This window comes from Anneissia japonica, unplaced genomic scaffold (assembly GCF_011630105.1).
Source record: "Anneissia japonica isolate Jap-2015-1 unplaced genomic scaffold, ASM1163010v1 scaffold234_len1672027_cov178, whole genome shotgun sequence".
Taxonomy (NCBI): domain Eukaryota; kingdom Metazoa; phylum Echinodermata; class Crinoidea; order Comatulida; family Comatulidae; genus Anneissia; species Anneissia japonica.
Genome location: NW_022738761.1, coordinates 401307 through 415352, shown reverse-complemented (window position 1 = coordinate 415352; position 14046 = coordinate 401307). Strand labels below are relative to the sequence as shown.

Genomic DNA, 14046 nt, shown 5'->3' with positions numbered 1-14046 from the left:
CCGTAGGCCTACGTACGTGTGCTGCGTCGTCGTAGTCGCCTTAAAAAAACGAAAACAGCTCTTGATGTAGTACGCGAACAGTGTCTTGGCGTTGCCGTCACGGTCCATTAGTTCGTAGTAGACTGGCGCGTAGTCAAAACGAAAAATGCCTCCTATTAGGGAGTCCGAGAGCTCACTCCATTGTGTGTGCCACATTCATTCTGCGCGTGTACGTCACTAGGCACGCACTGCACTAACGCGGTGTTTCTTGCAGTTGATAAACAATTTTAATTACTAATTACTCATTTTAATAAATGATCTTTAGAAAAATTACTTTGATTGTCTATTTATTTACCTATCAATCCATAATGTCAACGAATATTTATATCCAAAACAACGAAACAACTATGTGAATATTACGGTTGAAGAGAGAGATCACGTCGAGTGCGTCCAGTCCCTCTACGGCTTAAAACCATCAATGGTCCAGGACCTACGCTTTTCATCCGGGTTTCTGTATGTGAGCCCCTCATAACCTAACTTTTTTTTTTTTTTCCTACGCTTGAAAAAATAGTTCTTTATGTTATGTATTTTTCACTCTGCACACTTTTTTTTTTAAGTGCTGAAAAAACGGTTTTTTTCAAATTTGAGGCATTTAAAATTCTATTTCAGCGTAGTGAATGCACATTTACCCTAAAAAATATCATTTTTGAAGGAATTTTTGAACAATTTTAACGGGCTCACATACAAAAATATCAATACACATCATGATGTCATTTTTAGCGAATCGCTTTCAGGCTTTCATCACAAACGCGGCCTTCACGGATGACTGATTTCGTATAATGCATCTGATTGGCTGAAGGATTCAACCGAACCGAAAGTTTTCAACAGGAATTTCCAGTGCGGCCTTTTCGTGTAACGTCTTCACGTTAGGTTAGCAAAAAACTTTCTTACTATAAAATTAATTAATAATTAATTAATAATGTCGATTTTAGCTTTAAAAAACTTCATTCTAAATAATGAAACTTTAGATAATTGGTGTGTAGGCATAGATAGAGTTACATATGGGTTGGCTAAGGATATAATAGATTTAATTAGGGGGTTTCTAAACTCAGGGGAGTTGGAAGGCAGAGAAGATGCCCTGGTCATTTATTCATTAATTAGGCTAGACCATGACGGGGTGATAACTAAATACTTTGAAGGTAGGCCAGCATACCGTAGTTTTAAACGATCTGTCCTGCAGTATCAAATGGGAAGGAACATGAAGTAGTTCATGGTTTCTATCCCAATGTCAATGACTCTTTGATATTTCTAACTAGTTTAAATATTTTCAGAGAGTCTGTAATAAAAGTAATAATGGGTGAGGAAATCGACGTACCAATAATTAAAGCAAGTCTTAATAAGCTAGTTAATGGGGTAGTCCTGGAATTGTTAAGGGTAATAAAGGAGGAATGTCGAGGAGGTAGCAAATATGCCCACTTGTTTAAATTAATTTCAACTTTTTTTGAGGTAGACGAAGATGCATCTGAAATGATGATGCATCATTGCACTACTTCAATGATGAAAGGTCTTGCTTCATTGTCAGGTAAAATGAGGAGAGAGTACATGTCTGAGGTGTTTGTGTTAAGTAAGAAAAAAGTGACTCAACCTCCTCACCCTGACAATGGAAGTGATGACCTTTCAATAATTTTGGATGAGTTGTGTGTTTACAAAAATGAGAATGCAAAGTTGTGTGATGAAGTTGAAGCATGGAGTGCGCGACAAGCTGATTTTGAAGTGAGGATGGGAAATTGTGAGAAGGAGAGAGAGATGTTACATAATGAGTTAGAGGAAATAAAATTAAAATACTCTGAAAGTTGCGATACTGTTGCAAAAATGCAAGCTAAAATTAGCATGTATAACATTAAGAATTCCCGAAGAAGGGAACAACGTAAACAAACTAAAATAGAAGAACTTGAAAAAATTAATGTAGAGTCGAAAGAAATAATTAGGAATTTAAAAGCTGATCTAGATAATGAGATAGTAAAAAGTAATGTTCGTAGTGAGATGTTAAAAGAAGATAGGGAATTGCTTGAAAAAGAAAGGGAAACTAATACAAACCTTTCTGAAATGCAAAAAATAATGCTAAATAAACAAACTAAATTAGAAAATGTCATCCAACAGCAGTGTAAAAAAATTAAAAATTTACAGTCGCAACGTAATAAGTATAGGAAGACAGCTAAAAGGGTGCTTAAAAAAGGTGTCATAGTGGATGACAGTTTAAAATGTAAAATTGTGAACTTGCAAAAGCAAAATTCACAATTAAATTCTAACATAAGTGTCTTAGAAAATAATAATATGGAGTTAGAGGAAAGTTTAAATAAGGTCACTGTTGACCATAAATTAAACACATTTCAGGAAGGTAAGTATACAAATAATGTAAGAGATGTATATATTGAGCTCCTAAAATTAGGTGTAGGGATTCGTAATGTTGAAGCAATTGTGCGAATGGTCTTGGAAAAGATGATGGGGGTAGAGGCTTTGGCTCACATACATATAATAGATGAATTATTAGTTGAAAATTCTGTTAACACTACTTTGTGCAGTGATGGCACAACAAAATTTGGCCACCATTATCTTGCTTATGACATAAATTTAAATAATAAGACGCTATTGCTCGGTGTGAGGGAAACAGCCTCTGGTTCAGCTGAGTCAGCTTTGGATGTGCTGAAAGATATTTTGGATGAGGTGGTGAGCATAGAGGGATATGGCAGGGAGGGTGTGGAGAGAATTGTTGCTAGTGTGAAGAATGTAATGAGTGATAGGTGTGCAACTCAGCATAAATTTAATAGGTTGTTAGAGGAGTATAGGGAGGAGGTGTTACCTAATGTAATTAATGGTTGGGATGGATTAAATGAAGCAGAGCAAGTTAAAATAGCTAAATTAAATGAGTTTTTTTGCGGCCTTCATTTTTTGGTGGGACTTGCCGATCAAGCTAACGAAAGCTTGTCTGTGTGGGAAAAGGTTGTGATGGGTGAAGAAAAGAGAGGTGCTGCATCTTTGCAGTGTTTAAACGTAAAGGGGGGAGAGAGTGGGACAGTGCGTATGATTAGGACGGTATGTAAGTGTGTCCAAGATAGAGGGTGTGAGAAAAGTGGGAAACCTGTTGCATTCCGGACATTCCTTAGTTCTGTTTATGGTAGGACTACAGTTCCCCTAGCTCCATTTAAAGGTAATAGGTTTAATATTATCTTTCACAATGGTGCTGGGGTCTTTGCTCTTTCAAAAGAATTGCGGGCTTTTTTTGAAAGGGTCAAAGATGATAATCTTTTGACGAAGGCCATTCATGCAGATGTTGGAGTCTCTCTTTTTATTTGTGGAGCCCGTGCTCTAGGTCTGGTAGATAAAATTGTCACCGGACCAATTTGGCGAGTGATAGAGGGTGCCGGTCATGTTCAGGAGATGAGTGGACGATATGAGAGAATGTTGGAATGTTTTGGTCGTTGGTCGCAGGATGCAACTGGGTTTCTGAGAGGTGAGGCAGTGTTGTTTGAGGATGTTGATGTTGTGAAGGATGATGTGTATGAGTTGTTGGTGAAAGAGAGTGTGGAATTCGATGGGGGGACCAAGCAAGCCCTAGAGGTGTTGTTTGCCTCTTTCCAGAAGGTTATGCGTAAGCTTTTAGCTGATCATCTGGAAGGAGGTGAACACCACACCATGGATGAGAGTAAAGTGCGGGAGACAGCAAGTGTCCCGACATCTAATGTTGGTGTGGAGAGAGATTTTGGTTTGCTAGATAGAGTGATAGCTCAGAAACCCAGTGCGCACCTGATTGCGTGTGAATCGATGATGATGATGCAGAAAAATGATGTGAGTGGATGGAGAGATAAGCTGAGTGAGGAGAGGTATGCAGAGGTTATGGAGAGAGCAAGAGTTTCCAAAAAAATCCAAAGGGATCGGGCTCTAGAACGAAAAGCAAGGCTCCAACATCTACGTGATGAGAAGCTGAGGGAGAAAAGAGAAGCTAGTGATGCTAAGGATGTAAGGGAGCGAGTACGAAAAGAGAAAACAACTAAGGAATTAATGGAATGTGGTGGGTTGTGGTCCACTGTGAGTGAGATGGATGAATGGTTGGAAGGTAAGAGTGACAAGGATGCTAAGAGTGCAGTGATGGCCCAAATTCGTTTTCGAAAACATGTAATATTAAACAATAATAAAGATGGGGTTCTAAATTTTTCCGAGGGGGTAAGGGCCTTTCCTTTGGATAGGCTAATTAATAATCTAAAGGGGGTTATTGAGAATGCGAGGATGGAAGAGCAGGAGGTGGATGAAGTTCAGGGTGAGCAGGAAAGTGTTGAGGTGAGTGAAGCAGATTTGGGTGTTTTGAAGGAGAAGTTTTTAAGTGAAGCAGAGGATGAATGAAAGAAGTTTGAGTCAGCTGAACCACCTCCTAAACGAATGAAAGTAAGAAAAATATCAGAAGTGCAAGACCTTGTGGGTAAATTAATTGAGCACAATTGTAAAAATGAAGGGGAGGACCATGCCGCTTGGTTTAAAGGTGTAGTAAGGGAAATTAAAGGTAGTAGATTAATAATAGCATATGATAATGGAGAGGAATTTAAGTACACACTTAAAGAAATTAGAGATGATTTAAAAAATAAAGAATTAGTGGTTCCAGATGTTTCCCCAAACTACTTTTTTGGGAAAAACATAATCCATTTTTGGACTAACCAAGATGGACATAGAGTAGGTTTAAAAGGAAGGGTAATTGGGCCATCCCAAACTGTTGAGGGTGCTTGTTGTGTTAGTTATTTAGCTGTAGAAAGCGATGATGATGATGATGATGATAATTCTGATGATGATAACGGAGATGTACAGGACCTTGATGTTGTCAGTGAATACTGGCAGTCAACTGTACACATCTGTAGTTAAGGTGGTAATAAGAAGCCAAAATATGGATAAGCTGTCAAAGAAAGTCTGAGACATTCAGTTTCTTTTTAGCCCTGTTGAATTTTAGGCTTCTTAAGTACCGCTCATTAAAAAATATAATAATAATAATAATTAATCATAATGGTAATCATAATAGTATTAGTAATAATTAAATGATAATAATTAATAGCCATAATATATGTAGACTATTTTTTATAGAATTGTGTGTCAATATAAATTGGGTTCCCTTTTGTCAATAAGGTACTAATAGGAAGCCAAAATATGGATTAGCTGTCAAAGAAAGTCTGAGATATTCAGTTTCTGTTCAGCCCTGTTGAATTTTAGGCTTCTTACAAGTACCATTTTAAAATAATTTTTAAAAATAATAATAATAATAATAATAATAATAATAATAATAATAATAATAATAAAATAATAATAATAATAATAATAATAATAATAATAATTAATGTAGATTATATTTCCTTTGCTCAATTGATCCACCTCCATGGCCACTTTACATTTGGAATAGATAATTGCACCTTTTGCACATATGCTTCACCATGCTGTTTTTTTATATTTCAGATTGGTAATTTTCAATAGCGATATATTTACAAAGGTAAGCTTTAAACCCTCCTACCATAAACCTGTGTTGCAATTTTAAAAGTAAACTTGATAAAAGCATAGTAGCATTTTTTTCAATTCACATAAATTTAGGTTCTAAAACCCTTCACCCACATAATGAAATATATGCTGTTTGGCCATAGTTTTGTTCGCAGATTTACCTACACCTTTGGCAACCCGTACATTCTGCAAGCAGGTGGTGAATCCATTACACTGAACAGCATTGGTGAAGGTGGCTTAAACATGAACAAAATTTACAACAATCGTACTAGGTATTTGAATAAAATAGTAGGCCTTAATCCTGACATTTTAATTATTGACATAGGAACTAATGATTTGTGCTTGAATGATGTCACACCTAGTGACTTAATAAATTCCATAATGAATTTCCTAAACTGGCTTGAAACTAATGGTGTTCAGCCACTTAAGATAGTATTTCTTCCTGTGCTTAATAGGACAGGAGTAATGAGGAATAGTCAGGTTCCGCTAAATAACTTTAATATAAAAGTAAGTAAATTTAATGACCTATTGGAACAGGTATCATTTAAATCTGATAAAATTGTAGTTTGGAAAGGCAAAGGTATTAGAAGCCTATCCTTTATCCATCGTGATGGGGTTCACATGAACCGCATTGGAATGGTTAAATACCAAAAGGTACTAAATAATATTTTAAAATTCTATAACCGTAAATTTTGGTAAACTAAATCATTTAATATTAGCTCTAATAATTTAATAGATTATAAGACCATAAAAAATAACTTATTGTTAAATACTGTAATTACCAGAAGGTACTAAATATTTTAAAATTCTGAAAACTAAAAAAGGTAGGCCTATTTTGTTAAATAAAAAATTAAAGCAATCATGTAGCTTTAACACTAATATTATTGATATAATAATAACAATTTAATATTAATTGATGTCTTGGTAAAAAAAAATCTAATTTATTCTGCCAAGTCATTTAAAAATTAAATCAATCATAGACCTTTAACACTAATATTAATGATATAATAAAAATTAGCTTTATTTATTGTTGTCTTGGTAAAAAAAAATCTAATTTGTTCTGCCAAGTCATTTATCTGACATGTAATTAAATCTGAAATAAAATAATATAACAATGCCTGTTCCACTAATTTGTTTCCATAGGCAACACAGGTTTATTGGCCTAATACCATCCTCGACATTCCACCTAAATTTCCTAGTTTCCCATTTTGAACATAAAAAAAACAAAAACAAAAACAAAAAACAAAATAATTTAAAAAAAAATTGACGTGAAGATGCATGTTCATGATTAGCAGTATAGTTAGTCCTAGTGGCCTTGCCTGTATTTATTTATTATTCTATAAGAGTTAGTTTAGATTAGGCTCCACCTAAATTTCCTAGTTTCCCATTTTGATCATTAAAAAAAAAAACAAAAACAAAAACAAAAAACAAAATAATTTTTAAAAAAATTGACGTGAAGATGCATGTTCATGATTAGCAGTATAGTTAGTCCTAGTGGCCTTGCCTGTATTTATTTATTATTCTATAAGAGTTAGTTTAGATTAGGCTGTTATTAGTTATTATAATTAGGGTTGTTGCACTAAGCTTCTGTTTTTATTTTCTTATATTGTATTGCATATAGGTTAGACTAGGTATCTATTACAGTGTTATTATTATTATTATTAGTTTTATTGGCTGTAGGTCAGGTAGGCTTCAGGTCAGTTCTTATTATTTATTATTGAGGTTTGATAAGGTGTCATAGGTGTTTTTTATAGGCTATTGCATTAAGCTTTTTTTTTATTTACAGTATTGCATTAGATTAGATTAAGTATTTTTATTTTTATTATTATTATTATTATTGATAGTTAATTGGCATTAGGTGAGTTATTATTATTATTATTATTATTATTTTACAGTGTTATTATTATTATTATTAGTTTTTTTGGCTGTAGGTCAGGTAGGTATCAGATCAGTTGTTTTATTTTTATTATTATTTTTATTGGTTGTAGGTCAGATAAGCATCAGGTCAGTTCTTGTATTTTTATTATTATTATTAGTTTTATTGGCTGTTGGTCAGGTAGGCATCAGGTCAGTTATTTTATTTTTATTATTAGTTTTATTGTCTGTAGGTCAGGTGGGCATCAGGTCAGTTATTTTATTTTTATTATTAGTTTTATTGTCTGTAGGTCAGGTGGGCATCAGGTCAATTATTATTATTATTATTAATTAATATTTTTTATTATTATGAGCAAATGATTGTTGTACTGCATGTGGTCCCGCACACATTTTGTACTCCAAACATTTATTGATTATATTAGTGTAGGAATATGTTGTTGTTGTTGTTATTGTTATTATTATTATTATTATTATTATTTAGTTAAGGTGCTAATAAGAAGCCAAAATGTGATAAGCTGTCAAAGAAAGTCTGAGATATTCAGTTTCTTTTCAGCCCTGTTGAATTTTAGGCTTCTTGCAAGTACCATTTTAAAATAGTAAATTATTATTATTATTATTATTATTATTATTATTATTATTATTATTATTTTTTTATTTTTTTATTTAGTATTACTATTTATTTTTTTGTTTTATTATTGGCTCTAGGAATTTTAGGCTTCTTGCAAGTACCATTTTAAAATAGTAAATTATTATTATTATTATTATTATTATTTAGTATTATTATTAAAGTATTATTATTTATTTTTTTGTTTTATTATTGGCTCTAGGTTACAGTTAGCTCTGAATTATTAAGTTATTATTTTTATTACTATTTATTATTATTTATTTATTTTTAAAATATTATTAGCTGTAGGTTATAGTTCTAGCTCTAAAGTATTATTGGCTACAGTGTGGTAGGAGCAATCGACCATTTGTTTCTTCAAGCACAAGAGCCTAGAAAAATAATTTTGTCTGTATTACACAGTATTATATTTCAATATATATCATACTGTTATCCTTGACAAATACAATCATATTCATAAATATAATGTTCATAAATTTGTAAAAAATATGGAAAGTAATTTTTTTTCTCATTATTTTCTTAAAATCTTTTTCTTCTACAGACCATTGTCAACAGAAACCTGTTCATTGGAGAACCAGTTGTCTTCCCCCCCCCCCTTCTATATTTATACAGCACGCAACATTTTTACTAATGTTTTCTTTCTTTAACTGATTTCAAGTAGAATAGAAATCTTCTATATTTATACAGCACGCAACATTTTTACTAATGTTTTCTTTCTTTAACTGATTTCATGTAGAGTAGAAATCATCTTTGTGTGTTTTTTTTCTCCATGTAGAATAGAGGTTATTATACTTGCATGTTATTATCTTTCTGTGTTTAGTAGACTAGAAATATCTTTCTGTGTTTAGTAGACTAGAAATATCTTTGTGTGCTTAATTCTTAAATGTGAATAGAAATTATCTTTGGGTTTGTTTTTTTTTATAGTAGAATAGAAACCATTGTCGTTGGGTTTTTTTTTTTAGAGTATGGTTGTTTTTTTTTTTTTCAGAGTACTGTACATCTGTTTTTGCTCTCATTTTCAGAGAAGTTGTGAAAGAATTGAGAGTTGGAATAGAAACGTTTTGAACTAATTTTATGTAGACATATATAATAATATTAATATAATATTAATATAGAATAATATTAATATAATATATATTTTTTATTTAACTTTGTTTTCTACTTTTTACAAAATTTTGTAATTTGCAGATTTTAGAATGTATAACATTTTAAACTAATTTCACATAGAGTAGAAATAATCTCATTTTAATTCCAAGCACGTAGACTCATCTAGATTGCTCACCATTTAATACTATATCTACTCGCCTCTTCATTTCTGATTATAATTTTTCATTTCATACTGCTTTTTTGTAATTTTAATGCTTTTTCATTACACTGATTTTTAAAATGTTCAACTGGTGAATTTAGCCTACAAGACATCAGACCTGGAGAGAACATATAACATCAGACATGGAGAGGACACGATACTATGCTGCTGATTTGATAATGTAAAAAAAAAAAATCTGTATTTTGTATTTAAAACATGTAAAATAAACACAGCATTAAATTAAAGAAAATGTAATTTTTGGTAATTACCGAGACTAAAGAAGTCTAAAAGCTGAATCTGAATTATAATTTTAATGTGAATAATAATACTATTTTAATTAACATAAAAATGCAGTAATTTTTATGCCAACCTGTCAACAAGTCTGCTTGCTTACCTAATCAGTTGTAGTATTCTAGGCTATAAGCCTCATTAAAGTTTATTTCATATTGATAAATAATTATTTAACAATTAGTAATGACTGTACTATACAAATTTTGATATGTGAAGAGGGATATAATGATAATAAAAATACTTAGAATATTCTGTACATGGCTTTGAATATTTTTTTTTGTCAATTGTATGGTTTTTGTGGGCAAGAAGTAAGCTGGAGTTGCTGAAAGTATCAGTGTTGGGAATGTTGATTTCATACTAAAAAATATGAGATTGATGAAATATTCATTTGTTTTTCAAATAATAATAAACAAATCATAAGAAATAAGTCTGAAAATACAGGTTATATACACATAAAGCCGTCCTGTCACGCCGCCCGTACAGTAAACGCGCCTATACAATGAAGATTTGCTGTGGAATAGCTGGCTGGCTGATGGTTACTAGCGGACCGTCGCGTCACGTGATCTCTCTTCACTGTCTAGTTACTAAGGAAAAAAGCATACTAAAATCATCAGTAATACATTCAGTAAACACATAACCTCATTTTATAAACGTGTAATAACATATTTTAATGACATTATAAACATTTATATGTCCAGCAACTCCTTATTATCGTAATTAACAGCATTATTAATTACGATAAATGACGTCATTTCCAACATTCGCCGAGAGATTTACATAGACCGTGGCCAATAACGGTGATTTTACCCGAAGTTTAAGACCCAATATTTCAGAAAATACAAGTCGGAATTTCAAAATTTTTTCTTTTGTGTAATAATGAGGTAAAATACTAACAGAAAATATATAATTTGTTTGAAATATATTAACATTTTATTTTTCACCGGACACCCTAATAATATACATATTTCTCTTATTACAAAGTACAAGTTATGTTTTATAAAGAGGTATAGTATAGTAAATCATGTTTTTAACACAGGAAACTCTCATATGGTAACTAAAACAATGCTAGTTCAGAGTAATACTAGTACTACAGCACTGTAATGCATATACCTATTTTAATAGACTACTGAGATAGGCTTTTATTTTTCAATCTTGATTTCAGAGGTCAACAAAATTTTTCAATTTTTTTTCAATCATATAGTGGTGTAGACTAGTCTTTTAAGAACATTTTGCTGGAAATTTTTTTTGGATACGACGCCCCGTTATAGAGTTATGATTTTTTAAATAACATGATGTCAAAAAATCCGCCTAAAAGCTTATCTTATTTCTGTTGGTTACGCACCGCTGATTCGCAATGTTTGTCATCACTTCAAGATGTCTACCGATTCGTGAAAAAGGCGTATTAGCCTGGGCATTGTGTGTTGTTGACGTAGGCCTAGTAGTATAGTACGGGCCTACTACTACTAGGCCTAGTAGGCTAGGCACAGGGGAGCGGCACCTAAGCGGCCTGTCTAGTAGGGCCTAGCTAGCCACTCTACTACTACTGTAAGCCTATGCTTAGCAGGGAGTTGTTATCGTGAACGGTAAGAATGGCCCCAGAAAAATTGCCCCGGAAAAAATGGCCCCGGTTAAAAATGGTCCTGGGTAAAAATGGCCCCAAATGACAGGTAGGGCCTAGGTAAAAATGCCCAATAATAAAATTCTGTATTAAAACTGATTTTTTTAAAATCATTATATGCATTTATGTTTTATTTATGCAATATCATGGCAGTTTTAATCATCTTCTCTAATAATTTGCATAACAGATGTAAGACTTATTGGCCTGTAGTTCGATGGGTTAGTTCTGGAACCGTCGTTATGAATAGGTGTGATGGTAGCTTCTTTCCGTGCATTTGGTATGTAGCTGAAAGATTTACAAAATATTATGTAATGGAACAGATATAGTTTTAATGCATTCTTTCAGTACCCGAGGATGAACCCCATCTGGGCTTGGTGATGAGTTTGGGTTTAAGTGGTTAATGGCTGCTTCAACACCATCGATGGTAATCTCTAGGTGGACCGTCAAAATGTTGATGAGGTTCTGATATTACAGTGGTGTCTTCATTGACATACACAGCATTGAAGGTTGCATTCATAATTTCACTAACTTTCAAAGCTGGAGGATGAAAGAGAGCCATTAGGTAGTTTAAGTTGCATTGCTTCTGCTTTTATAGATGTACGGCTTCTAGCGTAAGCATAAGCATTTGATTTGATTTGATTTATTATCCATCTACAAAAAGACCAGAATTCGTAAAAATGTTTTAACTTTACATCAAGCAACTGTCGGATACTCATCCTAAGTTTATAGTACTGTACTTGGTCAAATTTAAATGAGTATAACTTTTTGGTTTTATTATAAGTGTAACATACATATATGTTTGACTTAATTTAGTGTCCAAGATCAACCAAATCAGTAGTGAAAATGCCCAGATTTTGCTCGCTTCAAGGGGGCTTCCCGGCCCCCAGCCAATGGCGCGTTGCTACGCAATTCTCACAGATTTTTTTTTGGAAAAGTTGGCAACTCTGATTACAGGTCTGAGGTCTCCCAATATAAGACCCCTCCAATAATGACAACCTCCAACCAATTGTGAATTGAATAAAGACCACTATTCTGTGGTCCCAAATTCACAAATATCAATTCAAATATCTTTCTTTATTAGAGACCAAAACTGCTAAAATAGACCACGGACCATGATTTGCAGGGAGACATGCAATAAGATTTTAAAAGATGGCATTCATTCATGAAGTAAGTTAGGTTTTAGGAGTCCATGCATGCTGAACTTTTCAAAACAGCAATAAACCAAAACGTCATATACTGTAATAGACTAGATTGGTGAGTGGTGATGTTACCAGCGGGGTCATGCGACCGTAACTGGCTCCACCCACTTTGAAATATCCTCGTAATTTTGTGTGTCATAAACTAGGTGTTTGGTGGTAGTAATTGACGGTTTTTAAATGGAGTAGTATAGTGACACATAGTCATCGAATACAAGTCTCCCTCTAATTAATGACCCCTGCAATTAAAGACTTCGTACAGTAACCTCCAATTAAAGGCCACTTAAAAATAATAGGCCCTCAGAAATATTTAATAAGTAAGAATTGAGTTAGCAGCAGTCATTATTTGATCAACTCTGTGAGTGGGTGGATGGGTGTGTACCTAAATGTTCATTGGACGATATATCGGTACACAGACTGCGGTATTATCAGATTAGATAGTAAAAAACTGATTATTCAGTAATAAGAATTATTATTTATTTGGCAAATTACAGAATACAGAAATGAAACAACTTGTTTTGACTGAATACTGAATGGGCAAAAGCAAACAAGAGTTGCACTCTTTCCTTCATAATGAAATAAAGTAGTACAAAGCAATCAGAAAAATAAAAAGACATCAAATGCTCCTAGTAAATCATTCTTTAAATAGGAAATGTTTAAGTTTTTTTCACTTGAGGTACTGTAGTTCTTCCCAGTGCCTTGGAAAAGACACAAAATTAGATTTGAGAAAAATTTATATTTGACTTCCCAGTGAATAAGCCTGCCCTGAAAATGCTCACTCTTATGAACAAACTCTGTTGTTAATGTAGGGGGACCCAAATTATGAAGAATTTTGAAGCCAATAAGACAGTGATATTAAAATACATCTTCTATACTTAAGATGTGAAGTACCAATCATAATGTGTGTACCAAGCCTCATATTTTTTAAACATAATTACTCGAGAAGTTCTGCGTTTCTTTCAAGTTTAATAGTTTTTTCGCCTTGTGCTCACATTGTGCAACAGTAATGTAATAATCGGAAGTATTAATGGTTACATTATTAACTGGTCACAGAATTAATCCAATTTCAACAATATTCTGTTCTGACAAAGAGAAGCAAATGCTCATACTTCCTTTTGTCAGAAAACATACATTCATATTCATATTTTATCAATAAACATTTTCTCTGACAGGAGGAAGTTTCAATTTGGCTGGTTTGGCTTGTCTGTCGAAAAGGAGCAGAAATGTGAAAAGCCTTTAAGAGATATTCTGTATTTGCCTTTAAAACCAAATTGGTTTTCAGAAATAATGTTGTTTTATTTTACAAAGATACAAAAAGACTTCATTGCAAATTTAAGGAAAATTTTAATGTAAAAATTATTAAAAAGTAATTATATTTAAAATGTGTAAAATACACCAGATAAACAAGAAAAAAAAAGTACTCATAAATTGAACCATTTTCAGTTCATTCTGTACATTTTTTGTGGTCTTGACTCTTATTTCATGGTTTTTTTTTTTTTGGCATTTTTTTAAACACTCTGTAGCAGTTTCTAATTAACAATTATTTTTGCAGAATTATCAGGTTAAAATTAAGCGGAAAATGTTGATGTTCATCTTTTTGCTAAATTACTTTCAATTTACTGCATACAGA

General features: G+C 32.6%; 1 protein-coding gene across 2 annotated transcripts in view; it reads left to right on the top strand.

Annotated features, from left to right (window-relative positions):
• The window catches only part of LOC117117762 (nascent polypeptide-associated complex subunit alpha, muscle-specific form-like), a 38068-nt gene that overhangs the window by 905 nt on the left and 23117 nt on the right, over positions 1 to 14046 (top strand). Inside the window, exon 2 of one of the 2 annotated variants that reach the window (XM_033262184.1) lies at positions 11408 to 11497. The exons of the other annotated variant lie outside the window; for it this stretch is intronic. Coding sequence (XP_033118075.1) covers positions 11473 to 11497 — 25 coding nt within the window. The 5' untranslated portion in view covers positions 11408 to 11472. The remainder of the gene's footprint in view (positions 1 to 11407; positions 11498 to 14046) is intronic. 2 annotated transcript variants of the gene reach the window in all.